We start from the raw sequence: 27,742 nt of genomic DNA, 5'->3' as shown, positions 1-27,742 counted from the left end.
AACAGGACCTGTCACAGGGCAGGGACTCAGGAGGAAGGACTATGGTAGAAACAGGACCTGTCACAGGGCAGGGACTCAGGAGGAAGGACTATGGTAGAAACAGGACCTGTCACAGGGCAGGGACTCAGGAGGAAGGACTATGGTAGAAACAGGACCTGTCACAGGGCAGGGACTCAGGAGGAATGACTATGGTAGAAACAGGACCTGTCACAGGGCAGGGACTCAGGAGGAATGACTATGGTAGAAACAGGACCTGTCACAGGGCAGGGACTCAAGAGGAATGACTATGGTAGAAACAGGACCTGTCACAGGGCAGGGACTCAGGAGGAATGACTATGGTAGAAACAGGACCTGTCACTGGGCAGGGCAGGGACTCAGGAGGAATGACTATGGTAGAAACAGGACCTGTCACTGGGCAGGGCAGGGACTCAGGAGGAATGACTATGGTAGAAACAGGACCTGTCACAGGGCAGGGACTCAGGAGGAAGGACTATGGTAGAAACAGGACCTGTCACAGGGCAGGGCAGGGACTCAGGAGGAATGACTATGGTAGAAACAGGACCTGTCACAGGGCAGGGACTCAGGAGGAATGACTATGGTAGAAACAGGACCTGTCACAGGGCAGGGACTCAGGAATAATGACTATGGTAGAAACAGGACCTGTCACAGAGCCTGTCACAGGGCAGGGACTCAGGAGGAATGACTATGGTAGAAACAGGACCTGTCACAGGGCAGGGACTCAGGAGGAAGGACTATGGTAGAAACAGGACCTGTCACTGGGCAGGGACTCAGGAGGAAGGACTATGGTAGAAACAGGACCTGTCACTGGGCAGGGCAGGGACTCAGGAGGAATGACTATGGTAGAAACAGGACCTGTCACAGGGCAGGGACTCAGGAGGAAGGACTATGGTAGAAACAGGACCTGTCACAGGGCAGGGACTCAGGAGGAAGGACTATGGTAGAAACAGGACCTGTCACAGGGCAGGGACTCAGGAGGAAGGACTATGGTAGAAACAGGACCTGTCACAGGGCAGGGCAGGGACTCAGGAGGAATGACTATGGTAGAAACAGGACCTGTTACAGGGCAGGGACTCAGGAGGAATGACTATGGTAGAAACAGGACCTGTCACAGGGCAGGGACTCAGGAGGAAGGACTATGGTAGAAACAGGACCTGTCACAGGGCAGGGACTCAGGAGGAAGGACTATGGTAGAAACAGGACCTGTCACAGGGCAGGGACTCAGGAGGAAGGACTATGGTAGAAACAGGACCTGTCACAGGGCAGGGACTCAGGAGGAATGACTATGGTAGAAACAGGACCTGTCACAGGGCAGGGACTCAGGAGGAATGACTATGGTAGAAACAGGACCTGTTACAGGGCAGGGACTCAGGAGGAAGGACTATGGTAGAAACAGGACCTGTCACAGGGCAGGGACTCAGGAGGAAGGACTATGGTAGAAACAGGACCTGTCACTGGGCAGGGCAGGGACTCAGGAGGAAGGACTATGGTAGAAACAGGACCTGTCACAGGGCAGGGACTCAGGAGGAAGGACTATGGTAGAAACAGGACCTGTCACAGGGCAGGGCAGGGACTCAGGAGGAATGACTATGGTAGAAACAGGACCTGTCACAGGGCAGGGCAGGGACTCAGGAGGAATGACTATGGTAGAAACAGGACCTGTCACAGGGCAGGGACTCAGGAGGAATGACTATGGTAGAAACAGGACCTGTCTCAGGGCAGGGACTCAGGAGGAATGACTATGGTAGAAACAGGACCTGTCACAGAGCCTGTCACAGGGCAGGGACTCAGGAGGAATGACTATGGTAGAAACAGGACCTGTCACAGGGCAGGGACTCAGGAGGAAGGACTATGGTAGAAACAGGACCTGTCACAGGGCAGGGACTCAGGAGGAAGGACTATGGTAGAAACAGGACCTGTCACAGGGCAGGGCAGGGACTCAGGAGGAATGACTATGGTAGAAACAGGACCTGTTACAGGGCAGGGACTCAGGAGGAATGACTATGGTAGAAACAGGACCTGTCACAGGGCAGGGACTCAGGAGGAATGACTATGGTAGAAACAGGACCTGTCACAGGGCAGGGACTCAGGAGGAAGGACTATGGTAGAAACAGGACCTGTCACAGGGCAGGGACTCAGGAGGAAGGACTATGGTAGAAACAGGACCTGTCACTGGGCAGGGACTCAGGAGGAATGACTATGGTAGAAACAGGACCTGTCACTGGGCAGGGACTCAGGAGGAATGACTATGGTAGAAACAGGACCTGTCACAGGGCAGGGCAGGGACTCAGGAGGAAGGACTATGGTAGAAACAGGACCTGTCACTGGGCAGGGACTCAGGAGGAATGACTATGGTAGAAACAGGACCTGTCACAGGGCAGGGACTCAGGAGGAAGGACTATGGTAGAAACAGGACCTGTCACAGGGCAGGGACTCAGGAGGAAGGACTATGGTAGAAACAGGACCTGTCACAGGGCAGGGACTCAGGAGGAAGGACTATGGTAGAAACAGGACCTGTCACAGGGCAGGGACTCAGGAGGAATGACTATGGTAGAAACAGGACCTGTCACAGGGCAGGGACTCAGGAGGAATGACTATGGTAGAAACAGGACCTGTTACAGGGCAGGGACTCAGGAGGAATGACTATGGTAGAAACAGGACCTGTCACAGGGCAGGGACTCAGGAGGAAGGACTATGGTAGAAACAGGACCTGTCACAGGGCAGGGACTCAGGAGGAAGGACTATGGTAGAAACAGGACCTGTCACTGGGCAGGGCAGGGACTCAGGAGGAAGGACTATGGTAGAAACAGGACCTGTCACAGGGCAGGGACTCAGGAGGAAGGACTATGGTAGAAACAGGACCTGTCACAGGGCAGGGCAGGGACTCAGGAGGAATGACTATGGTAGAAACAGGACCTGTCACAGAGCCTGTCACAGGGCAGGGACTCAGGAGGAAGGACTATGGTAGAAACAGGACCTGTCACTGGGCAGGGCAGGGACTCAGGAGGAAGGACTATGGTAGAAACAGGACCTGTCACAGGGCAGGGACTCAGGAGGAAGGACTATGGTAGAAACAGGACCTGTCACAGGGCAGGGCAGGGACTCAGGAGGAATGACTATGGTAGAAACAGGACCTGTTACAGGGCAGGGACTCAGGAGGAATGACTATGGTAGAAACAGGACCTGTCACAGGGCAGGGACTCAGGAGGAATGACTATGGTAGAAACAGGACCTGTCACTGGGCAGGGCAGGGACTCAGGAGGAATGACTATGGTAGAAACAGGACCTGTCACAGGGCAGGGACTCAGGAGGAAGGACTATGGTAGAAACAGGACCTGTCACAGGGCAGGGACTCAGGAGGAAGGACTATGGTAGAAACAGGACCTGTCACAGGGCAGGGACTCAGGAGGAAGGACTATGGTAGAAACAGGACCTGTCACAGGGCAGGGACTCAGGAGGAATGACTATGGTAGAAACAGGACCTGTCACTGGGCAGGGACTCAGGAGGAAGGACTATGGTAGAAACAGGACCTGTCACAGGGCAGGGACTCAGGAGGAAGGACTATGGTAGAAACAGGACCTGTCACAGGGCAGGGACTCAGGAGGAAGGACTATGGTAGAAACAGGACCTGTCACAGGGCAGGGACTCAGGAGGAAGGACTATGGTAGAAACAGGACCTGTCACAGGGCAGGGCAGGGACTCAGGAGGAATGACTATGGTAGAAACAGGACCTGTCACAGGGCAGGGACTCAGGAGGAATGACTATGGTAGAAACAGGACCTGTCACAGGGCAGGGACTCAGGAGGAAGGACTATGGTAGAAACAGGACCTGTCACAGGGCAGGGACTCAGGAGGAAGGACTATGGTAGAAACAGGACCTGCTACAGGGCAGGGACTCAGGAGGAATGACTATGGTAGAAACAGGACCTGTCACAGGGCAGGGACTCAGGAGGAATGACTATGGTAGAAACAGGACCTGTCACAGGGCAGGGCAGGGACTCAGGAGGAAGGACTATGGTAGAAACAGGACCTGTCACAGGGCAGGGACTCAGGAGGAAGGACTATGGTAGAAACAGGACCTGTCACAGGGCAGGGACTCAGGAGAAATGACTATGGTAGAAACAGGACCTGTCACTGGGCAGGGACTCAGGAGGAAGGACTATGCTAGAAACAGGACCTGTCACAGGGCAGGGACTCAGGAGGAATGACTATGGTAGAAACAGGACCTGTCACAGGGCAGGGACTCAAGAGGAATGACTATGGTAGAAACAGGACCTGTCACAGGGCAGGGCAGGGACTCAGGAGGAATGACTATGGTAGAAACAGGACCTGTCACAGGGCAGGGACTCAGGAGGAAGGACTATGGTAGAAACAGGACCTGTCACAGGGCAGGGACTCAGGAGGAATGACTATGGTAGAAACAGGACCTGTTACAGGGCAGGGACTCAGGAGGAATGACTATGGTAGAAACAGGACCTGTCACAGGGCAGGGACTCAGGAGGAATGACTATGGTAGAAACAGGACCTGTCACAGGGCAGGGACTCAGGAGGAATGACTATGGTAGAAACAGGACCTGTCACAGGGCAGGGACTCAGGAGGAATGACTATGGTAGAAACAGGACCTGTCACAGGGCAGGGACTCAGGAGGAATGACTATGGTAGAAACAGGACCTGTCACAGGGCAGGGACTCAGGAGGAATGACTATGGTAGAAACAGGACCTGTCACAGGGCAGGGACTCAGGAGGAATGACTATGGTAGAAACAGGACCTGTCACAGGGCAGGGACTCAGGAGGAATGACTATGGTAGAAACAGGACCTGTCACAGGGCAGGGACTCAGGAGGAATGACTATGGTAGAAACAGGACCTGTCACAGGGCAGGGACTCAGGAGGAATGACTATGGTAGAAACAGGACCTGTCACAGGGCAGGGACTCAGGAGGAAGGACTATGGTAGAAACAGGACCTGTCACAGGGCAGGGACTCAGGAGGAAGGACTATGGTAGAAACAGGACCTGTCACTGGGCAGGGACTCAGGAGGAATGACTATGGTAGAAACAGGACCTGTCACAGGGCAGGGCAGGGACTCAGGAGGAATGACTATGGTAGAAACAGGACCTGTCACAGGGCAGGGACTCAGGAGGAATGACTATGGTAGAAACAGGACCTGCTACAGGGCAGGGACTCAGGAGGAAGGACTATGGTAGAAACAGGACCTGTTACAGGGCAGGGACTCAGGAGGAATGACTATAGTAGAAACAGGACCTGTCACAGGGCAGGGACTCAGGAGGAATGACTATGGTAGAAACAGGACCTGTCACAGGGCAGGGCAGGGACTCAGGAGGAATGACTATGGTAGAAACAGGACCTGTCACAGGGCAGGGACTCAGGAGGAATGACTATGGTAGAAACAGGACCTGTCACAGGGCAGGGACTCAGGAGGAATGACTATGGTAGAAACAGGACCTGTTACAGGGCAGGGACTCAGGAGGAATGACTATGGTAGAAACAGGACCTGTCACAGGGCAGGGACTCAGGAGGAATGACTATGGTAGAAACAGGACCTGTCACAGGGCAGGGCAGGGACTCAGGAGGAAGGACTATGGTAGAAACAGGACCTGTCACTGGGCAGGGACTCAGGAGGAATGACTATGGTAGAAACAGGACCTGTCACAGGGCAGGGACTCAGGAGGAATGACTATGGTAGAAACAGGACCTGTCACAGGGCAGGGACTCAGGAGGAAGGACTATGGTAGAAACAGGACCTGTTACAGGGCAGGGACTCAGGAGGAATGACTATGGTAGAAACAGGACCTGTTACAGGGCAGGGACTCAGGAGGAAGGACTATGGTAGAAACAGGACCTGTTACAGGGCAGGGACTCAGGAGGAAGGACTATGGTAGAAACAGGACCTGTCACAGGGCAGGGACTCAGGAGGAATGACTATGGTAGAAACAGGACCTGTCACTGGGCAGGGACTCAGGAGGAATGACTATGGTAGAAACAGGACCTGTCACTGGGCAGGGACTCAGGAGGAAGGACTATGGTAGAAACAGGACCTGTCACTGGGCAGGGCAGGGACTCAGGAGGAAGGACTATGGTAGAAACAGGACCTGTCACAGGGCAGGGACTCAGGAGGAATGACTATGGTAGAAACAGGACCTGTCACAGGGCAGGGACTCAGGAGGAAGGACTATGGTAGAAACAGGACCTGTTACAGGGCAGGGACTCAGGAGGAAGGACTATGGTAGAAACAGGACCTGTCACAGGGCAGGGACTCAGGAGGAAGGACTATGGTAGAAACAGGACCTGTCACTGGGCAGGGACTCAGGAGGAAGGACTATGGTAGAAACAGGACCTGTCACAGGGCAGGGACTCAGGAGGAAGGACTATGGTAGAAACAGGACCTGTCACAGGGCAGGGACTCAAGAGGAATGACTATGGTAGAAACAGGACCTGTCACTGGGCAGGGACTCAGGAGGAATGACTATGGTAGAAACAGGACCTGTCACAGGGCAGGGCAGGGACTCAGGAGGAAGGACTATGGTAGAAACAGGACCTGTCACAGGGCAGGGCAGGGACTCAGGAGGAAGGACTATGGTAGAAACAGGACCTGTCACAGGGCAGGGACTCAGGAGGAAGGACTATGGTAGAAACAGGACCTGTCACTGGGCAGGGACTCAGGAGGAATGACTATGGTAGAAACAGGACCGGTCACTGAGCCAAATCAAAAAGGGTAACACCCACATTTGGTTAAACCTCAACAAAGGAACTTAGTGACAATGATTCATATGTAGATCCAGCTTCTCCCTCAGATTCATCTATGATGAGTTCCAGAAACCAACCAGTTTCAAGCTGAAGGCAATGTGCTTTTGCGGATGGATGTGGAGATATTAAAGCGAGAACAGGTTCTGAACCTGAATGTGTAGACCCTGAGGGTAATAGACATACAGTTGGTCAGAAGTTTACATACACCTTAGCCAAATACATTTAAACTCCGTTTTTTGTTTTTTTTTACAATTCCTGATATTTAATCCTCGTAACAATTCCCTATCTTAGGTCACTTTATTTTAAGAATGTGAAATGTCAGAATAATAGTAGAGAGAATGATGCATTTCAGCTTCTTTCATCACATTCCCAGTGGGTCAGAAGTTTACATACACTCAATTAGTATTTGGTAGCATTGCCTTTAAATTATTTAACTTGGGTCAAACGTTTCAGGTAGCCTTCCACAAGCTTCCCACAATAAGTTGGGTGAATTTTGGCCCATTCCTCCTGACAGAGCTGGTGGAACTGAGTCAGGTTTGTAGGCCTCCTTGCTCACATACACTTTTTCAGTTCTGCCCACACATTTTCTATAGGATTGAGGTCAGAGCTTTGTGATGGCCACTCCAATACCTTGCCTTAAGCCATTTTGCCACAACTTTGGAAGTATGCTTGGGGTCATTGTCCATTTGGAAGACCCATTTGCAACCAAGCTTTAACTTCCTGACTGATGTCTTGATGTTGCTTCAATATATCCACATAATTTCCCCACCTCATGAAGCCATCTATTTTGTGAAGTGCACCAGTCCCTCCTGCAGCAAAGCACCCCCACAACATGATGCTAACACCCCCATGCTTCACGGTTGGGATGGTGTTCTTCGGCTTGCAAGCATCCCCCTTTTCCCTCCAAACATAACGATGGTCATTATGGCCAAACAGTTCTATTTCTGTTTCATCAGAGTTCTATTTTTGTTTCATCAAACCAGAGGACATTTCTCCAAAAAGTATGATCTTTGTCCCCATGTGCAGTTGCAAACCGTAGTCTGGCTTTTTTATGGCGGTTTATTGTATGCAAACTTGATGTTTTTATTTATTTGCCATTCTTTCTTTTTGTAATCGTTTTAATATTTAATGAAACGTATCGCCTGAAGATTGCACAATACAACAGCAGGAGTGTCCTGTACCCATGTGTATATGTACTGCTATTAGTACTACTGAAATGAAGTGGATTTCATTATCCTCATTGTTTTGTACTTTATTTCCTGAAATACTGTACCACTATACTGCTTTGGAAGTATCTGCAAATTGTATTTCATGCCAATAAAGCAATTCAAATTTGAATTTGAGAGAAGGAAAGAGAGAGAGAAAGAGAGAGAGAGAGACCTTCTCAAGTGTTGAGCTCCTTGAGGGTAATTTACCTCTCCAGCATAGTGCTTGATGCCAAACTGGTGATCAGTCACTCTGGGCTTCATGTAGTACTGGTTAGTCTGGAGAGAGACAGAGACACAGCAGGTTATAATATGTATAGAGAGGATTCCATGTGAGATGGGTGGGGGGCTTCATGTAGTACTGGTTCGTCTGGAGAGAGACAGAGACACAGCAGGTTATAATATATAGGGAGAGGATTCCATGTGAGATGGGTGGGGGGCTTCATGTAGTACTGGTTAGTCTGGAGAGAGAGAGAGACACAGCAGGTTATAATATACAGTGCCTTGCGAAAGTATTCGGCCCCCTTGAACTTTGCGACCTTTTGCCACATTTCAGGCTTCAAACATAAAGATATAAAACTGTATTTTTTTGTGAAGAATCAACAACAAGTGGGACACAATCATGAAGTGGAACGACATTTATTGGATATTTCAAACTTTTTTAACAAATCAAAAACTGAAAAATTGGGCGTGCAAAATTATTCAGCCCCTTTATTTTCAGTGCAGCAAACTCTCTCCAGAAGTTCAGTGAGGATCTCTGAATGATCCAATGTTGACCTAAATGACTAATGATGATAAATACAATCCACCTGTGTGTAATCAAGTCTCCGTATAAATGCACCTGCACTGTGATAGTCTCAGAGGTCCGTTAAAAGCGCAGAGAGCATCATGAAGAACAAGGAACACACCAGGCAGGTCCGAGATACTGTTGTGAAGAATTTTAAAGCCGGATTTGGATACAAAAAGATTTCCCAAGCTTTAAACATCCCAAGGAGCACTGTGCAAGCGATAATATTGAAATGGAAGGAGTATCAGACCACTGCAAATCTACCAAGACCTGGCCGTCCCTCTAAACTTTCAGCTCATACAAGGAGAAGACTGATCAGAGATGCAGCCAAGAGGCCCATGATCACTCTGGATGAACTGCAGAGATCTACAGCTGAGGTGGGAGACTCTGTCCATAGGACAACAATCAGTCGTATATTGCACAAAACTGGCCTTTATGGAAGAGTGGCAAGAAGAAAGCCATTTCTTAAAGATATCCATAAAACGTATTGTTTAAAGTTTGCCACAAGCCACCTGGGAGACACACCAAACATGTGGAAGAAGGTGCTCTGGTCAGATGAAACCAAAATTGAACTTTTTGGCAACAATGCAAAACGTTATGTTTGGCGTAAAAGCAACACAGCTCATCACCCTGAACACACCATACCCACTGTCAAACATGGTGGTGGCAGCATCATCGTTTGGGCCTGCTTTTCTTCAGCAGGGACAGGGAAGATGGTTAAAATTGATGGGAAGATGGATGGATCTAAATACAGGACCATTCTGGAAGAAAACGTGATGGAGTCTGCAAAAGACCTGAGACTGGGACGGAGATTTGTCTTCCAACAAGACAATGATCCAAAACATAAAGCAAAATCTACAATGGAATGGTTCAAAAATAAACATATCCAGGTGTTAGAATGGCCAAGTCAAAGTCCAGACCTGAATCCAATCGAGAATCTGTGGAAAGAACTGAAAACTGCTGTTCACAAATGCTCTCCATCCAACCTCACTGAGCTCGAGCTGTTTTGCAAGAAGGAATGGGAAAAAATGTCAGTCTCTCGATGTGCAAAACTGATAGAGACATACTCCAAGCGACTTACAGCTCTCATCGCAGCAAAAGGTGGCGCTACAAATTTTTCAGTTTTTGATTTGTTAAAAAAGTTTGAAATATCCAATAAATGCCGTTCCACTTCATGATTGTGTCCCACTTGTTGTTGATTCTTCACAAAAAAATACAGTTTTATATATTTATGTTTGAAGCCTGAAATGTGGCAAAAGGTCGCAAAGTTCAAGGGGGCCGAATATTTTCGCAAGGCACTGTATATAGAGAGAGGATTCCATGTGAGATGGGTGGGGGGCTTCATGTAGTACTGGTTAGTCTGGAGAGAGAGAGAGACAGCAGGTTATAATATATATAGAGAGGATTCCATGTGAGATGTGTGGGGGGCTTCATGTAGTACTGGTTAGTCTGGAGAGAGAGAGAGACAGTCAGAGACACCAACATTACACTGGACACTCGGTGAGGAACTACATGTTCAGAACTCATCAGCTGATTTGAGCTGATGGAGCTGACTTAGGCTAATGCAAGTAATGTTGTGACCATTGTATCTGAAAGAGTGCCGAAGCCACACACAGAAACTGTAACAAAATAAAAAAGATCCAATCTGTAGTAGGAAGCATGGAGGTCAGTTCAGTTGTGGTTTTCTGTTGTGCATTTCTTCAGTTTCCACTGGCCTGTCTGGACTGAAAGGACAGAGAGCTGAGAGGGAAGGGAGGGCTGAGAGGGAAGGGAGGGCTGAGAGGGCTGAGAGGGAAGAGAGGACTGAGAGGGAAGAGAGGACTGAGAAGGCTGAGAGAGAAGGGAGGGAAGGGAGGGCTGAGAGGGCTGAGAGGGAAGGGAGGGCTGAGAGGGCTGAGAGGGAAGAGAGGACTGAGAAGGCTGAGAGGGAAGAGAGGACTGAGAGGGCTGAGAGGGAAGAGAGGACTGAGAGGGAAGAGAGGGAAGAGAGGTCTGAGAGGGAAGGGAGGGCTGAGAGGTCTGAGAGGGCTGAGAGGGAAGGGAGGGAAGGGAGGGCTGAGAGGGAAGGGAGGGAAGGGAGGGAAGGGAGGGCTGAGAGGGCTGAGAGGGAAGAGAGGACTGAGAAGGCTGAGAGGGGAAGAGAGGAAAGAGAGGACCGAGAGGGAAGAGAGGACTGAGAAGGAAGAGAGGACTGAGAAGGCTGAGAGAGAAGGGAGGGAAGGGAGGGCTGAGAGGGCTGAGAGGGAAGGGAGGGAAGGGAGGGCTGAGAGGGCTGAGAGGGAAGAGAGGACTGAGAAGGCTGAGAGAGAAGGGAGGGAAGGGAGGGCTGAGAGGGCTGAGAGGGAAGGGAGGGAAGGGAGGGCTGAGAGGGCTGAGAGGGAAGAGAGGACTGAGAAGGCTGAGAGAGAAGGGAGGGAAGGGAGGGCTGAGAGGGCTGAGAGGGAAGGGAGGGAAGGGAGGGCTGAGAGGGCTGAGAGGGAAGAGAGGACTGAGAAGGCTGAGAGGGAAGAGAGGAAAGAGAGGACCGAGAGGGAAGAGAGGGAAGAGAGGGAAGAGAGGTCTGAGAGGGAAGAGAGGACTGAGAGGGAAGAGAGGACCGAGAGGGAAGAGAGGACTGAGAAGGCTGAGAGGGAAGAGAGGGAAGAGAGGTCTGAGAGGGAAGGGAGGGCTGAGAGGGCTGAGAGGGAAGGGAGGGAAGGGAGGGCTGAGAGGGAAGGGAGGGAAGGGAGGGCTGAGAGGGCTGAGAGGGAAGAGAGGACTGAGAAGGCTGAGAGGGAAGAGAGGAAAGAGAGGACCGAGAGGGAAGAGAGGGCTGAGAGGGAAGAGAGGGAAGAGAGGGAAGAGAGGTCTGAGAGGGAAGAGAGGGAAGAGAGGACTGAGAGGGAAGAGAGGACTGAGAGGGCTGAGAGGGAAGAGAGGGCTGAGAGGGAAGAGAGGACTGAGAGGGAAGAGAGGGAAGAGAGGACTGAGAGGGAAGAGAGGGCTGAGAGGGAAGAGAGGACTGAGAGGGCTGAGAGGGCTGAGAGGGCTGAGAGGACTGAGAGGTCTGAGAGGGAAGAGAGGACTGAGAGGGAAGGGAGGGCTGAGAGGGCTGAGAGGGCTGAGAGGGAAGGGAGGGAAGGGAGGGCTGAGAGGGAAGGGAGGGAAGGGAGGGCTGAGAGGGCTGAGAGGGAAGAGAGGACTGAGAAGGCTGAGAGGGAAGAGAGGAAAGAGAGGACCGAGAGGGAAGAGAGGACTGAGAAGGCTGAGAGAGAAGAGAGGGAAGAGAGGGCTGAGAGGGAAGAGAGGTCTGAGAGGGAAGAGAGGGAAGAGAGGGCTGAGAGGGAAGAGAGGACTGAGAGGTCTGAGAGGGAAGAGAGGAAGAGAGGTCTGAGAGGGAAGAGAGGACTGAGAGGGCTGAGAGGGAAGAGAGGACTGAGAGGGAAGAGAGGGAAGAGAGGACTGAGAGGGCTGAGAGGGAAGAGAGGTCTGAGAGGGAAGAGAGGACTGAGAGGTCTGAGAGGGAAGAGAGGACTGAGAGGGAAGAGAGGACTGAGAGGGAAGAGAGGACTGAGAGGTCTGAGAGGGAAGAGAGGGAAGAGAGGACTGAGAGGTCTGAGAGGGAAGAGAGGACTGAGAGGACTGAGAGGGAAGAGAGGGAAGAGAGGTCTGAGAGGGAAGAGAGGACTGAGAGGGAAGAGAGGACTGAGAGGTCTGAGAGGGAAGAGAGGACTGAGAGGGAAGAGAGGACTGAGAGGGAAGAGAGGACTGAGAGGTCTGAGAGGGAAGAGAGGTCTGAGAGGGAAGAGAGGACTGAGAGGTCTGAGAGGGAAGAGAGGACTGAGAGGGAAGAGAGGACTGAGTGGTCTGAGAGGGAAGAGAGGACTGAGAGGGAAGAGAGGGAAGAGAGGACTGAGAGGTCTGAGAGGGAAGAGAGGGAAGAGAGGACTGAGAGGTCTGAGAGGGAAGAGAGGACTGAGAGGGAAGAGAGGACTGAGAGGTCTGAGAGGGAAGAGAGGACTGAGAGGGAAGAGAGGAAGAGAGGACTGAGAGGTCTGAGAGGGAAGAGAGGAAGAGAGGACTGAGAGGTCTGAGAGGGAAGAGAGGAAAGAGAGGTCTGAGAGGGAAGGGAGGGCTGAGAGGGAAGGGAGGGAAGGGAGGGCTGAGAGGGCTGAGAGGGAAGAGAGGACTGAGAAGGCTGAGAGGGAAGAGAGGAAAGAGAGGACCGAGAGGGAAGAGAGGAAAGAGAAGGCTGAGAGGGAAGAGAGGGAAGAGAGGTCTGAGAGGGAAGGGAGGGCTGAGAGGGCTGAGAGGGAAGGGAGGGAAGGGAGGGCTGAGAGGGAAGGGAGGGAAGGGAGGGCTGAGAGGGCTGAGAGGGAAGAGAGGACTGAGAAGGCTGAGAGGGAAGAGAGGAAAGAGAGGACCGAGAGGGAAGAGAGGACTGAGAAGGCTGAGAGGGAAGAGAGGAAGAGAGGTCTGAGAGGGAAGGGAGGGCTGAGAGGGCTGAGAGGGAAGGGAGGGAAGGGAGGGCTGAGAGGGAAGGGAGGGAAGGGAGGGCTGAGAGGGCTGAGAGGGAAGAGAGGACTGAGAAGGCTGAGAGGGAAGAGAGGAAAGAGAGGACCGAGAGGGAAGAGAGGACTGAGAAGGCTGAGAGAGAAGAGAGGGAAGAGAGGGAAGAGAGGTCTGAGAGGGAAGAGAGGGAAGAGAGGTCTGAGAGGAAGAGAGGACTGAGAGGTCTGAGAGGGAAGAGAGGGCTGAGAGGGAAGAGAGGACTGAGAGGGAAGAGAGGGAAGAGAGGACTGAGAGGGAAGAGAGGTCTGAGAGGGAAGAGAGGACTGAGAGGGCTGAGAGGGCTGAGAGGGCTGAGAGGACTGAGAGGTCTGAGAGGGAAGAGAGGACTGAGAGGGAAGAGAGGACTGAGAGGTCTGAGAGGGAAGAGAGGGAAGAGAGGACTGAGAGGTCTGAGAGGGAAGAGAGGTCTGAGAGGGAAGAGAGGACTGAGAGGGAAGAGAGGACTGAGAGGTCTGAGAGGGAAGAGAGGACTGAGAGGTCTGAGAGGGAAGAGAGGACTGAGAGGACTGAGAGGGAAGAGAGGGAAGAGAGGGCTGAGAGGGAAGAGAGGTCTGAGAGGGAAGAGAGGTCTGAGAGGGAAGAGAGGGAAGAGAGGACTGAGAGGGAAGAGAGGACTGAGAGGGCTGAGAGGGAAGAGAGGGCTGAGAGGGAAGAGAGGTCTGAGAGGGAAGAGAGGACTGAGAGGTCTGAGAGGGAAGAGAGGGAAGAGAGGACTGAGAGGGCTGAGAGGGAAGAGAGGGAAGAGAGGGAAGAGAGGTCTGAGAGGGAAGAGAGGGAAGAGAGGTCTGAGAGGGAAGAGAGGGAAGAGAGGGCTGAGAGGGAAGAGAGGACTGAGAGGACTGAGAGGGAAGAGAGGGAAGAGAGGACTGAGAGGGAAGAGAGGACTGAGAGGACTGAGAGGGCTGAGAGGGAAGAGAGGACAGAGGACTTGGGGGCTGAGAGGACTTGTGGGCTGAGAGGATTTGGGGGCTGAGAGGACTTGGGGGCTGAGAGGATTTGGGGGCTGAGAGGACAGAGAGGACTGAGAGGACATGGGGGCTGAGAGGAGTTAGGGACTGAGAGGACAGAGAGGACTGAGAGGACATGGGGGCTGAGAGGACTGGCAGGACTGAGAGGGCTGAGAGGACTGAGAGGGTTGAGAGGGAAGAGAGGGCTGAGAGGGCTGAGAGGACAGAGAGGACTGAGAGGGTTGAGAGGGAAGAGAGGACAGAGGACTTGGGGGCTGAGAGGTCAGAGTTACTGCACTGATCTGCTCTACACCGAATACATTATTCAGCCTGGGTCTGAGGAGAGTTTACAGTTTTTTACAATCACCTTGGCACTAATTTTAGAACATTGATGTCATTTTTCAAAACTCTAGACACAAAACTCACAACCAATGATCAATACACATAAAGCTAAGATCATTTGTTCGTTGAACTAAACAACTGCCGCTGACTGAATGTGTTCTGCTAATCGCACCGTTCTCTGTAAACAACTAAAGCTCTCTGCTCTATATATTGAGTTGCAGGCAGCCACACGATTCGCTGTTGGAAAGAACAGGCTATTGGCATTAACACGCAGGTGTACCTAATAAAGTGGCCGGTGAGTGTATGCATGCAGGTCCTTGTAATTGCTTTTCCAATACTGCAAACTCGTTACTGATGATTGATTTCACCTTGGGGTACGACTATGTAGTGAAATGAGTGGTATCCACCTACAACAACATAGCGATAACATAGAGCCGGCAGGTGATCCAGGTCACAATAGAGGTCAAGCAGTGGGAGGAGGAAGACGAGGAAGATGTGGCAGGGGACGAGCACCCCTTCTGAGAGGTGGTCGTGGGCCTCGTTGGAGAGGTGTGGTAGAGGACAAGACCACGGACCAAGATCAACGGAAGCAACAGCTAAGAGTGTCCAATGAAACCCAAGCAAGAGCTGTAGACCATGTCGTAAATCATGGCAAGACAATGACCGAGGCAGCTACAATGATTCAACCAAACCTCAGAAGATCAACCGTGGCTTCAATTATCAGAACTTTCCACAATGAGAACCGGTAAGTCTTCAGCATGCGCTAAACATCAAGCTACTCTCAACTGTCAAGTGACTGTATACTGCAAGGCACATGGAGGTGGAAGTTATATGATTGGCTCCCTCACAAACAAACCACCCTTCTTTCTCCAGGCCATGGATGACGCATGCAATGACATCACGTCAGACCAGCGTCAGGTCTGGATTCGCCCGAAGATTCTTCCCAAGATGTTTGGCTAATGAAAACATCCATTGTGATGTGGATAAGAACCTGTGGCCAAATCCACTAGACAGAGTTGATGGAAATATAGAAGCACAGAAATCAAATCTTTTGTTTTGCTTTTTACAGTAAGCCAGGTAAGGAACACTGCAGTGATGTTTTACAGTAAGCCAGGTGAGGAACACTGCAGTGATGTTTTACAGTAAGCCAGGTGAGGAACACTGCAGTGATGTTTTACAGTAAGCCAGGTGAGGAACACTGCAATTGACCTTTTACTGTATTTTCTTTTATTTTTTGTAGCTAATTATTTTTGCTTTGATTCAAATAAACTTATGTTGTGATTTTACTGTATTTCATCAATACATTTCAGATTGTGTTAAATGATTCCACTGTGTCTGCAGTATTGTTTTCACTAGTCCTTTTACAGTGATGTATTTACGTGTAGTAGCATAATGAAACATGTATCACATATTTTGTACGACAATATCTAATGATTGTACGAACAACGACACAGTGAAACTATCGGTATCTTGTGTGTGGGTGATCTAAATGAATGTTCCTATGGTATTTCATGATAAATGAGTTATTTGAACCAATGATTCTGCAAGTGCAACGTTCCTTTAAATATATGAATGCACAATGCAATGTTTTGATCAGAGTTTTGAAAAATGAAATTAGTGCCAAAGTAATTGTAAAAAACTGTAGCTGTCCGTGGGCTGGGCTGAGCTGGCTAGAGAGGAAAACATTTCCTTTAGAGCAGAGTGTGTGTGTGTGGGTGTGTCTGTGTGTGTGTGTGTGTATGTGTATGTGTGTGTGTGTATGTGTGTGTGTGTGTGTGTGTGTGTGTCTCTGTGTGTGTACTCACAGCGTGTCTACTGTGTAGTTTCTCTAGCAGGGTGTAGTCGGTGCCTTTAGGGAAGCGACTCTCCTCGTTGATCAGAGCCAACATGCCCAGTTTCTGACGGACAAAATGCAAGGTTAGTTTCTGAGACCAGAGTACTGTTTCGTCAGCTTGGCACAGCTCACACATAGAGACAGAGATGGGTGCTATGTGGCCTTGGTCAGGAGAGTCAGGTAGGTCCCCTAGGAGAGGCTTGTCCTAGAGTAAGTCTTGGCGTTAGTCTGGGGGTCCCCTAGGAGAGGCTTGTCCTAGAGTAAGTCTTGGCGTTAGTCTGGGGGTCCCCTAGGAGAGGCTTGTCCTAGAGTAAGTCTTGGTGTTAGTCTGGGGGTCCCCTAGGAGAGGCTTGTCCTAGAGTAAGTCTTGGCGTTAGTCTGGGGGTCCCCTAGGAGAGGCTTGTCCTAGAGTAAGTCTTGGCGTTAGTCTGGGGGTCCCCTAGGAGAGGCTTGTCCTAGAGTAAGTCTTGGTGTTAGTCTGGGGTCCCCTAGAGAGGCTTGTCCTAGAGTAAGTCTTGGCGTTAGTCTGGGGTCCCCTAGGAGGCTTGTCCTAGAGTAAGTCTTGGTGTTAGTCTGGGGGTCCCCTTGGTGTTAGGAGGAGACTTGTCCTAGAGTAAGTCTTGACGTTAGTCTGGGGGTCCCCTAGGAGAGGCTTGTCCTAGAGTAAGTCTTGGCGTTAGTCTGGGGTTCCCCTAGGAGAGGCTTGTCCTAGAGTAAGTCTTGGTGTTAGTCTGGGGTTCCCCTAGGAGAGACTTGTCCTAGAGTAAGTCTTGGCGTTCGTCTGCTACCAACCTTCTCAATGAGGTCCAGACACTCTGCATTCTCCTTCCAGTCTATAGCTTCCCACTGGATCCCCTCTCTGAGGAAACAACACAACTCATACATGAACAGTGAGTTAGGGAGACAGTGGTTGTATTGTCCACAGGTTCATGTGATGAAATGAGCTGTGACCAGGCTGCTGACGTCCCATTTAAAACATTTGGCAGAGTGCCTGCATATCCAGAACAACATGGTCACACCCAAACAACCCCCAGATAGGAAACAAAATGGTGCTCTGCTGTGTCCCAAATGGCACTCAATTTACTATATAGTGAGAGCAGTATGGGCCTTTGTTAAAAGTAGTGCACTACATAAGGAATAAAATGTAATTGAGGACACACATTGTCGGGTAACCAACCTGTTGTACTCCAGCTGTTCCAGGGAGAAGATGTGTTTGTTGAAGTATTCCTGGAGCTTCTCGTTGGCGTAGTTGATGTTGAACTGTTCAAACCTGTTCACCTAGAGGATGGAAATATAAACCATAACATCAATAACAGAACCCTACGATCCTAGCCTGGTCCCAGATCTATAACAGAACCATACTATCCTAGCCTGGTCCCAGATCTATAACAGAACCATACTATCCTAGCCTGGTCCCAGATCTATAACAGAACCATACTATCCTTGCCTGGTCCCAGATCTACAAAAGAACCATACTATCCTAGCCTGGTCCCAGATCTACAACAGAACCATACTATCCTAGCCTGGTCCCAGATCAATAACATAACCATACTATCCTAGCCTGGTCCCAGATCTATAACAGAACCATACTATCCTAGCCTGGTGCCAGATCTATAACAGAACCATACAATCCTAGCCTGGTCCCAGATCTATAACAGAACCATACTATCCTAGCCTGGTCCCAGATCTATAACAGAACCATACTATCCTAGCCTGGTCCCAGATCTATAACAGAACCATACTATCCTAGCCTGGTCCCAGATCTATAACAGAACCATACTATCCTAGCCTAGGTCCCAGATCTATAACAGAACCATATCCTAGCCTGGTCCCAGATCTATAACAGAACCATACTATCCTAGCCTGGTCCCAGATCTCACTAACAGAACCATACTATCCTAGCCTGGTCCCAGATCTATATCACTAACAGAACCATACTATCCTAGCCTGGTCCCAGATCTATAACAGAACCATACTATCCTAGCCTGGTCCCAGATCTATAACAGAACCATACTATCCTAGCCTGGTCCCAGATCTATAACAGAACCATACTATCCTAGCCTGGTCCCAGATCTATAACAGAACCATACTATCCTAGCCTGGTCCCAGATCTATAACAGAACCATACTATCCTAGCCTGGTCCCAGATCTATAACAGAACCATACTATCCTAGCCTGGTCCCAGATCTATAACAGAACCATACTATCCTAGCCTGGTCCCAGATCTATATCACTAACAGAACCATACTATACTGGACTGGTCCCCGATCTAAAACATCACTAACAGAACCATACTATCCTAGCCTGGTCCAGATCTAAAACAGAACCATACTATCCTAGCCTGGTCCAGATCTAAAACAGAACCATACTATCCTAGCCTGGTCCCAGATCTATAACAGAACCACACAATCCTAGCCTGGTCCCAGATCTATAACAGAACCACACTATCCTAGCCTGGTTCCAGATCTATAACAGAACCACACTATCCTAGCCTGGTTCCAGATCTATAACAGAACCATACTATCCTAGCCTGGTCCCAGATCTATAACAGAACCATACTATCCTAGCCTGGTCCCAGATCTAAAACAGAACCATACTATCCTAGCCTGGTCCCAGATCTATAACAGAATCATACTATCCTAGCCTGGTCCCAGACCTGTAACATCACTCAGGCTAATCCAACTTCCTTCAAATGCTGCAGGGTCTTATACTTTAAAAACACAAAGCTACCTCAAAGTTCTCGAAGCCGAAAATGTCGAGGATGCCGATGGACTTGAAGTTGTCCTTCCCTCTGACCTTCTGGTTGATCCGTGTGATAATCCAGGAGAAAGACTGGGCGTACAACGCCATGGCAACCGAGTCCCGAGAGTCCACCGCCTATCAATCAAATGATCAGACAATGAAAGGGTTAATTAATATACAGGCCAAACCAGACGAGTCCAGCTACGTCCCAAACAGCGCCCTATTCCCCTTTAGAGTGCGTTACTTTTGACCAGTGCACTGAATATTAATCTGTCAACAGTGAGTCTCTAGGCCCAGTTAAACTACATCAACAGTGAGTCTCAGTTAAACTACGTCAACAGTGAGTCCCAGTTAAACTACGTCAACAGCGAGTCCCAGTTAAACTACGTCAACAGTGAGTCCCAGTTAAACTACAACAGTGTGTTCCAGTTAAACAGTGAGTCTCTAGGCCCAGTTAAACTACATCAACAGTGAGTCTCTAGTTAAACTACATCAACAGTGAGTCTCTAGGACCAGTTAAACTACATCAACAGTGAGTCTCTACGCCCAGTTAAACTACATCAATAGTGTGTCTCTAGGCCCAGTTAAACTACGTCAACAGTGAGTCCCAGTTAAACTACGTCAACAGTGAGTCCCAGTTAAACTACATCAACAGTGAGTCCCAGTTAAACTACATCAACAGTGTGTTCCAGTTAAACTTCATCAACAGTGAGTCTCTAGGCCCAGTTAAACTACATCAACAGTGAGTCTCTACGCCCAGTTAAACTACATCAATAGTGTGTCTCTAGGCCCAGTTAAACTACATCAACAGTGAGTCCCAGTTAAACTACATCAACAGTGTGTCCCAGTTAAACTACATCAACAGTGAGTCTCTAGGCACAGTTAAACTACATCAACAGTGAATTCCAGTTAAACTACATCAACAGTGAGTCTCTAGGCCCAGTTAAACTACATCAACAGTGAGTCACAGTTAAACTACATCAACAGTGAGTCTCTAGGCCCAGTTAAACTACATCAACAGTGAGTCTCTAGGCCCAGTTAAACTACATCAACAGTGAGTCTCTAGGCCCAGTTAAACTACATCAACAGTGAATCCCAATTAAACTACATCAACAGTGAGTCTCTAGGCCCAGTTAAACTACATCAACAGTGTGTCTCTAGGCCCAGTTAAACTACATCAACAGTGAGTCCCAGTTAAACTATATCAACAGTGTGTTCCAGTTAAACTACATCAACAGTGAGTCCCAGTTAAACTACATCAACAGTGAGTCCCAGTTAAACTACATCAACAGTGAGTCTCCAGGGCCAGTTAAACTACATCAACAGTGAGTCTCTTGGCCCAGTTAAACTACATCAACAGTGAGTCCCAGTTAAACTACATCAACAGTGAGTCTCAGTTAAACTATGTCAACAGTGAGTCCCAGTTAAACTACATCAACAGCGAGTCCCAGTTAAACTATATCAACAGTGTGTTCCAGTTAAACTACATCAACAGTGAGTCTCTAGGCCCAGTTAAACTACATCAACAGTGAGTCTCTTGGCCCAGTTAAACTACATCAACAGTGAGTCCCAGTTAAACTACATCAACAGTGAGTCCCAGTTAAACTACATCAACAGTGAGTCCCAGTTAAACTACATCAACAGTGAGTCTCTAGGCCCAGTTAAACTACATCAACAGTGAGTCTCTAGGCCCAGTTAAACTACATCAACAGTGAGTCCCAGTTAAACTACATCAACAGTGAGTCCCAGTTAAACTACATCAACAGTGAGTCCCAGTTAAACTACATCAACAGTGAGTCCCAGTTAAACTACATCAACAGTGAATCCCAGTTAAACTACATCAACAGTGAGTCTCTAGGCCCAGTTAAACTACATCAACAGTGAGTCTCTAGGCCCAGTTAAACTATTTCAACAGTGAGTGTTTTGGCCCAGTTAAACTACATCAACAGTGAATCCCAATTAAACTACATCAACAGTGAGTCTCTAGGCCCAGTTAAACTACATCAACAGTGTGTCTCTAGGCCCAGTTAAACTACATCAACAGTGAGTCCCAGTTAAACTATATCAACAGTGTGTTCCAGTTAAACTACATCAACAGTGAGTCTCTAGGCCCAGTTAAACTAAATCAACAGTGAGTCTCTTGGCCCAGTTAAACTACATCAACAGTGAGTCCCAGTTAAACTACATCAACAGTGAGTCCCAGTTAAACTAGGTCAACAGCGAGTCCCAGTTAAACTACATCAACAGTGAGTCTCTAGGCCCAGTTAAACTACATCAACAGTGAATCCCAGTTAAACTACATCAACAGTGAGTCCCAATTAAACTACATAAACAGTGAGTCTCTAGGCCCAGTTAAACTACATCAACAGTGAGTCTCCAGTTAAACTACATCAACAGTGAGTCTCTAGGCCCAGTTAAACTACATCAACAGTGAGTCCCAGTTAAACTACATCAACAGTGAGTCCCAGTTAAACTACATCAACAGTGAGTCCCAGTTAAACTACATCAACAGTGAGTCTCTACGCCCAGTTAAACTACATCAACAGTGAGTCCCAGTTAAACTACATCAACAGTGAGTCTCTAAGCCCAGTTAAACTACATCAACAGTGAGTCTCAGTTAAACTACGTCAACAGTGAGTCCCAGTTAAACTACATCAACAGCGAGTCCCAGTTAAACTACATCAACAGTGAGTCCCAGTTAAACTACATCAACAGTGAGTCCCAGTTAAACTACGTCAACAGCGAGTCCCAGTTAAGCTACATCAACAGTGAGTCCCAGTTAAACTACATCAACAGTGAGTCCCAGTTAAACTACATCAACAGTGAGTCTCCAGGGCCAGTTAAACTACATCAACAGTGAGTCTCTAGGCCCAGTTAAACTAGATCAACAATGAATCCAAGTTAAACTACATCAACAGTGAGTCTCTAGGCCCAGTTAATATGTCAACATTGAATTTTGTATTTATTCCATTCATTTAACCTTTATTTAACTAGGCAAGTTAGTTAAGAACCACTTCCTATTTACAATGATGGACAACTGGGGCATAGTGGGTTAACTTCCTTGTTCAGGGGCAGAATGACAGATGTTTACCTTGTTAGCCCAACACTCTAACCACTAGGCTACCTGCCGTCCCTACACTCTAACCACTAGGCTACATGCTGTCCCTACACTCTAATCAATAGGCTACATGCCGTCCCTACTCTTACCACTAAAGGGGTGTTACGGTACAGAGTCAATGTGGAGGCTAAAGGTCCTACTCACATCGGCTGCGGAGAGCATGATCAAACAGTCTTCCGGTACAGCTGGTGCTCTCATGCATGTTTCAGTGTTATTTGCCTCGAAGTGAGCATAGAAGTAGTTTATCTCGCCCAGTAGGCTTGTGTCACTGGACAGCTCTCGACTGTCACGTGATTGTAGCTGGTTGTAGCTTGTCCCATCAGATAACCTGGCACACATTAGCCCTATGCTAACAACTTGATGTACAAGTAACCTCCTGGACAGGATGCTAGTCTATTGCAAGGCCACAAAGTTCCAGGTCTATAATTAATCTGTGGGAGTGGGACACATGTTGAATAGAGAATAGAGCTGGACTGGTGGCTCCAGGAACTCCATCAGAGAGCAGAGGAATGGCTGTTTGTCCAGGTTATAACCAGGGATATGGGTTAGACGTTAGGATGGCTGTTTGTCCAGGTTATAACCAGGGTTAGATGTTAGGATCGCTGTTTGTCCAGGTTATGACCAGGGATATGGGTTAGACGTTAGGATGGCTGTTTGTCCAGGTTATAACCAGGGATATGGGTTAGGATGGCTGTTTGTCCAGGTTATAACCAGGGATATGGGTTAGACGTTAGGATGGCTGTTTGTCCAGGTTATGACCAGGGATATGGGTTAGGATGGCTGTTTGTCAAGGTTATGACCAGGGATATGGGTTAGACGTTAGGATGGCTGTTTGTCCAGGTTATGACCAGTGATATGGGTTAGACGTTAGGATGGCTGTTTGTCCAGGTTATAACCAGGGATATGGGTTAGACAGTTTGTCCAGGTTATAACCAGGGTTAGACGTTAGGATGGCTGTTTGTCCAGGTTATAACCAGGGATATGGGTTAGATGTTAGGATGGCTGTTTGTCCAGGTTATGACCAGGGATATGGGTTAGGATGGCTGTTTGTCCAGGTTATAACCAGGGATATGGGTTAGATGGCTGTTTGTCCAGGTTATAACCAGGGTTAGACGTCAGGATGGCTGTTTGTCCAGGTTATGACCAGGGATATGGGTTAGACGTTAGGATGGCTGTTTGTCCAGGTTATGACCAGGGATATGGGTTAGGATGGCTGTTTGTCCAGGTTATAACCAGGGATATGGGTTAGACGTTAGGATAGCTGTTTGTCCAGGTTATGACCAGGGATATGGGTTAGGATGGCTGTTTGTCCAGGTTATAACCAGGGATATGGGTTAGGATGGCTGTTTGTCCAGGTTATAACCAGGGTTAGACGTTAGGATGGCTGTTTGTCCAGGTTATAACCAGGGATAGGGGTTAGATGTTAGGATGGCTGTTTGTCCAGGTTATGACCAGGGATATGGGTTAGGATGGCTGTTTGTCCAGGTTATAACCAGGGATATGGGTTAGGATGGCTGTTTGTCCAGGTTAAGACCAGGGATATCAGACGTTAGGATGGCTGTTTGTCCAGGTTATAACCAGGGATATGGGTTAGGATGGCTGTTTGTCCAGGTTATAAACAGGGTTAGACGTTAGGATGGCTGTTTGTCCAGGTTACCAGGGTTAGACGTTAGGATGGCTGTTTGTCCAGGTTATAACCAGGGTTAGACGTTAGGATGGCTGTTTGTCCAGGTTATAACCAGGGATATGGGTTAGACGTTAGGATGGCTGTTTGTCCAGGTTATAACCAGGGTTAGACGTTAGGATGGCTGTTTGTCCAGGTTATGACCAGGGATATGGGTTAGACGTTAGGATGGCTGTTTGTCCAGGTTATGACCAGGGATATGGGTTAGATGGCTGTTTGTCCAGGTTATGACCAGGGATATGGGTTAGGATGGCTGTTTGTCCAGGTTATAACCAGGGTTAGACGTTAGGATGGCTGTTTGTCCAGGTTATAACCAGGGTTAGACGTTAGGATGGCTGTTTGTCCAGGTTATAACCAGGGATATGGGTTAGGATGGCTGTTTGTCCAGGTTATGACCAGGGTTAGACATCAGGATGACTGTGTCTCCTGTCTGGTCCAAAGTAGTGCACTATATAAGGGATAGGATGCCATTGCTCCTTTGCACCCCATTATTTTTATTTCTACTTTGCACATTCTTCCATTGCAAATCTACCATTCCAGTGTTTTACTTGCTATATTGTATTTACTTTGCCACCATGGCCTTTTTTTGCCTTTACCTCCCTTATCTCACCTCATTTGCTCACATCGTATATAGACTTGTTTATACTGTATTATTGACTGTATGTTTGTTTTACTCCATGTGTAACTCTGTGTCGTTGTATGTGTCGAACTGCTTTGCTTTATCTTGGCCAGGTCGCAGTTGTAAATGAGAACGTGTTCTCAACTTGCCTACCTGGTTAAATAAAGGTTAAATAAAAAAAAATAAAAAAATTGGGATAGATATATATATGAATGAGAGAGAGAGAGAAAAAATGATAAAAATACATATATTTTTACTGTTAAATTCAAACTCCTGACTTTTGTTTGTTTATTTCACTTACTTTGGCAATGTAAACCCATTTCCCATGCCAGTCTCTGTCTGCATCGGTCTCCCAGTCTGTGTCATTAGAAAGGCTCTGTCTGCATCGGTCTCCCAGTCTGTGTCATTAGAAAGGTCAGTCTCTGTCTGCATCGGTCTCCCAGTCTGTGTCATTAGAAAGGTCAGTCTCTGTCTGCATCGGTCTCCCAGTCTGTGTCATTAGAAAGGTCAGGCTCTGTCTGCATCGGTCTCCCAGTCTGTGTCATTAGAAAGGTCAGTCTCTGTCTGCATCGGTCTCCCAGTCTGTGTCATTAGAAAGGTCAGTCTCTGTCTGCATCGGTCTCCCAGTCTGTGTCATTAGAAAGGTCAGGCTCTGTCTGCATCGGTCTCCCAGTCTGTGTCATTAGAAAGGCTGTTTGTCTGCATCGGTCTAACCAGTCTGTGTCATTAGAAAGGTCAGGCTCTGTCTGCATCGGTCTCCAGTCTGTGTCATTAGAAAGGTCAGGCTCTGTCTGCATCGGTCTCCCAGTCTGTGTCATTAGAAAGGTCAGTCTCTGTCTGCAGGTCTAACCAGGTGTCATTAGAAAGGCCAGTCTCTGTCTGCATGGTCTCCCAGTCTGTGTCATTAGAAAGGTCAGTCTCTGTCTGCATCGGTCTCCCAGTCTGTGTCATTAGAAAGGTCATGGCTGTCTGCATCGGTTATCCCAGTCTGTGTCATTAGAAAGGTCAGGCTCTGTCTGCATCGGTCTCCCAGTCTGTGTCATTAGAAAGTTCTGTCTGCAGGGTCTCCCAGTCTGTGTCATTAGAAAGGTCAGTCTTGTCTGCATCAGTCTCCCAGTCTGTGTCATTAGAAAGGTCATCTCTGTCTGCATCGGTTCCCAGTCTGTGTCATTAGAAAGGTCAGGCTCTGTCTGCATGGTCTCCCAGTCTGTGTCATTAGAAAGGTCAGTCTCTGTCTGCATCGGTCTCCCAGTCTGTGTCATTAGAAAGGCTGTTTGTCTGCATCGGTCTCCCAGTCTGTGTCATTAGAAAGGTCAGTTAGTCTGCATGGTCTCCCAGTCTGTGTCATTAGAAAGGTCAGTCTCTGTCTGCATCGGTCTCCCAGTCTGTGTCATTAGAAAGGTCAGGCTGTTTGTCTCCCAGTCTGTGTCATTAGAAAGGTCAGGCTCTGTCTGCATGGCTCCCAGTCTGTGTCATTAGAAAGGTCAGGCTCTGTCTGCATCAGTCTCCCAGTCTGTGTCATTAGAAAGGTCAGGCTCTGTCTGCATGTCCCAGTCTGTGTCATTAGAAAGGTCAGTCTCTGTCTGCATCGGTCTCCCAGTCTGTGTCATTAGAAAGGTCAGTCTCTGTCTGCAGGTCTCCCAGTCTGTGTCATTAGAAAGGTCAGGCTCTGTCTGCATGGTCTCCCAGTCTGTGTCATTAGAAAGGTCAGGGTCTGCATGGGTTCCCAGTCTGTGTCATTAGAAAGGTCAGGCTCTGTCTGCATGTCTCCCAGTCTGTGTCATTAGAAAGGTCAGGGTCTGCATCGGTCTCCCAGTCTGTGTCATTAGAAAGGCCAGTTTGTCTGCATCGGTCTCCCAGTCTGTGTCATTAGAAAGGTCAGTCTCTGTCTGCATGGTCTCCCAGTCTGTGTCATTAGAAAGGTCAGTCTCTGTCTGCATCGGTCTCCCAGTCTGTGTCATTAGAAAGGCTCTGTCTGCATCGGTCTCCCAGTCTGTGTCATTAGAAAGGTCAGGCTCTGTCTGCATAAACGGTCTCCCAGTCTGTGTCATTAGGGTCAGGCTCTGTCTGCATCGGTCTCCCAGTCTGTGTCATTAGAAAGGTCAGTCTCTGTCTGCATCGGTCTCCCAGTCTGTGTCATTAGAAAGGTCAGTCTCTGTCTGCATCGGTCTCCCAGTCTGTGTCATTAGAAAGGTCAGTCTCTGTCTGCATCGGTCTCCCAGTCTGTGTCATTAGAAAGGTCAGGCTCTGTCTGCATCGGTCTCCCAGTCTGTGTCATTAGAAAGGTCAGTCTCTGTCTGCATCGGTCTCCCAGTCTGTGTCATTAGAAAGGTCAGGCTCTGTCTGCATCGGTCTCCCAGTCTGTGTCATTAGAAAGGTCAGTCTCTGTCTGCATCGGTCTCCCAGTCTGTGTCATTAGAAAGGTCAGGCTCTGTCTGCATCGGTCTCCCAGTCTGTGTCATTAGAAAGGTCAGGCTCTGTCTGCATATCCAATATGCTTTATGACATTCCATGGGCATGACTCATGTTCCAAGAAGAAAAGTTTAACATAATTCAAACCTCAAAGATTTCTATTGGCCTTTCGATGGTGGAAAAGACCACAAATGCAGCAATATATTTACATACATTTCAAATCTAATCTCTGAACACATCACATTTCTCACATATTCATTCAAATGAGACAGTAGTCTGGACAATTGAAGCCAACGATGAGAATAATTCTGCTTATGTCCCATGTCCTTTCCAGTTGTGTGTTAGACTGTCACTAGTGCAGAAGATGTGTTACTGTCCCTAGTAGAGAAGATGTGTTACTGTCTCTAGTGGAGAAGATGTGTTACTGTCCCTAGTGCAGAAGATGTGTTACTGTCTCTAGTGGAGAAGATGTGTTACTGTCTCTAGTGGAGAAGATGTGTTACTGTCTCTAGTGGAGAAGATGTGTTACTGTCCCTAGTGGAGAAGATGTGTTACTGTCTCTAGTAGAGAAGATGTGTTACTGTCCCTAGTAGAGAAGACGTGTTACTGTCTCTAGTGGAGAAGATGTGTTACTGTCCCTAGTAGAGAAGATGTGTTACTGTCCCTAGTAGAGAAGATGTGTTACTGTCCCTAGTGGAGAAGACGTGTTACTGT

General features: G+C 48.6%; 1 protein-coding gene across 1 annotated transcript in view; it reads right to left on the bottom strand.

Moving 5' to 3' along the window:
- LOC135521387 (unconventional myosin-X-like) overlaps positions 1–27,742 on the bottom strand; it is a 314,073-nt gene that overhangs the window by 167,126 nt on the left and 119,205 nt on the right. Inside the window, 5 exon segments of the mRNA XM_064947288.1 lie at positions 8,203–8,271; positions 16,425–16,517; positions 17,246–17,312; positions 17,631–17,731; positions 19,184–19,330. Coding sequence (XP_064803360.1) covers positions 8,203–8,271; positions 16,425–16,517; positions 17,246–17,312; positions 17,631–17,731; positions 19,184–19,330 — 477 coding nt within the window.

This window comes from Oncorhynchus masou, chromosome 29 (genome assembly GCF_036934945.1).
Source record: "Oncorhynchus masou masou isolate Uvic2021 chromosome 29, UVic_Omas_1.1, whole genome shotgun sequence".
NCBI lineage: Eukaryota > Metazoa > Chordata > Actinopteri > Salmoniformes > Salmonidae > Oncorhynchus > Oncorhynchus masou.
This window is presented reverse-complemented; position numbering and strand designations above follow the sequence as displayed.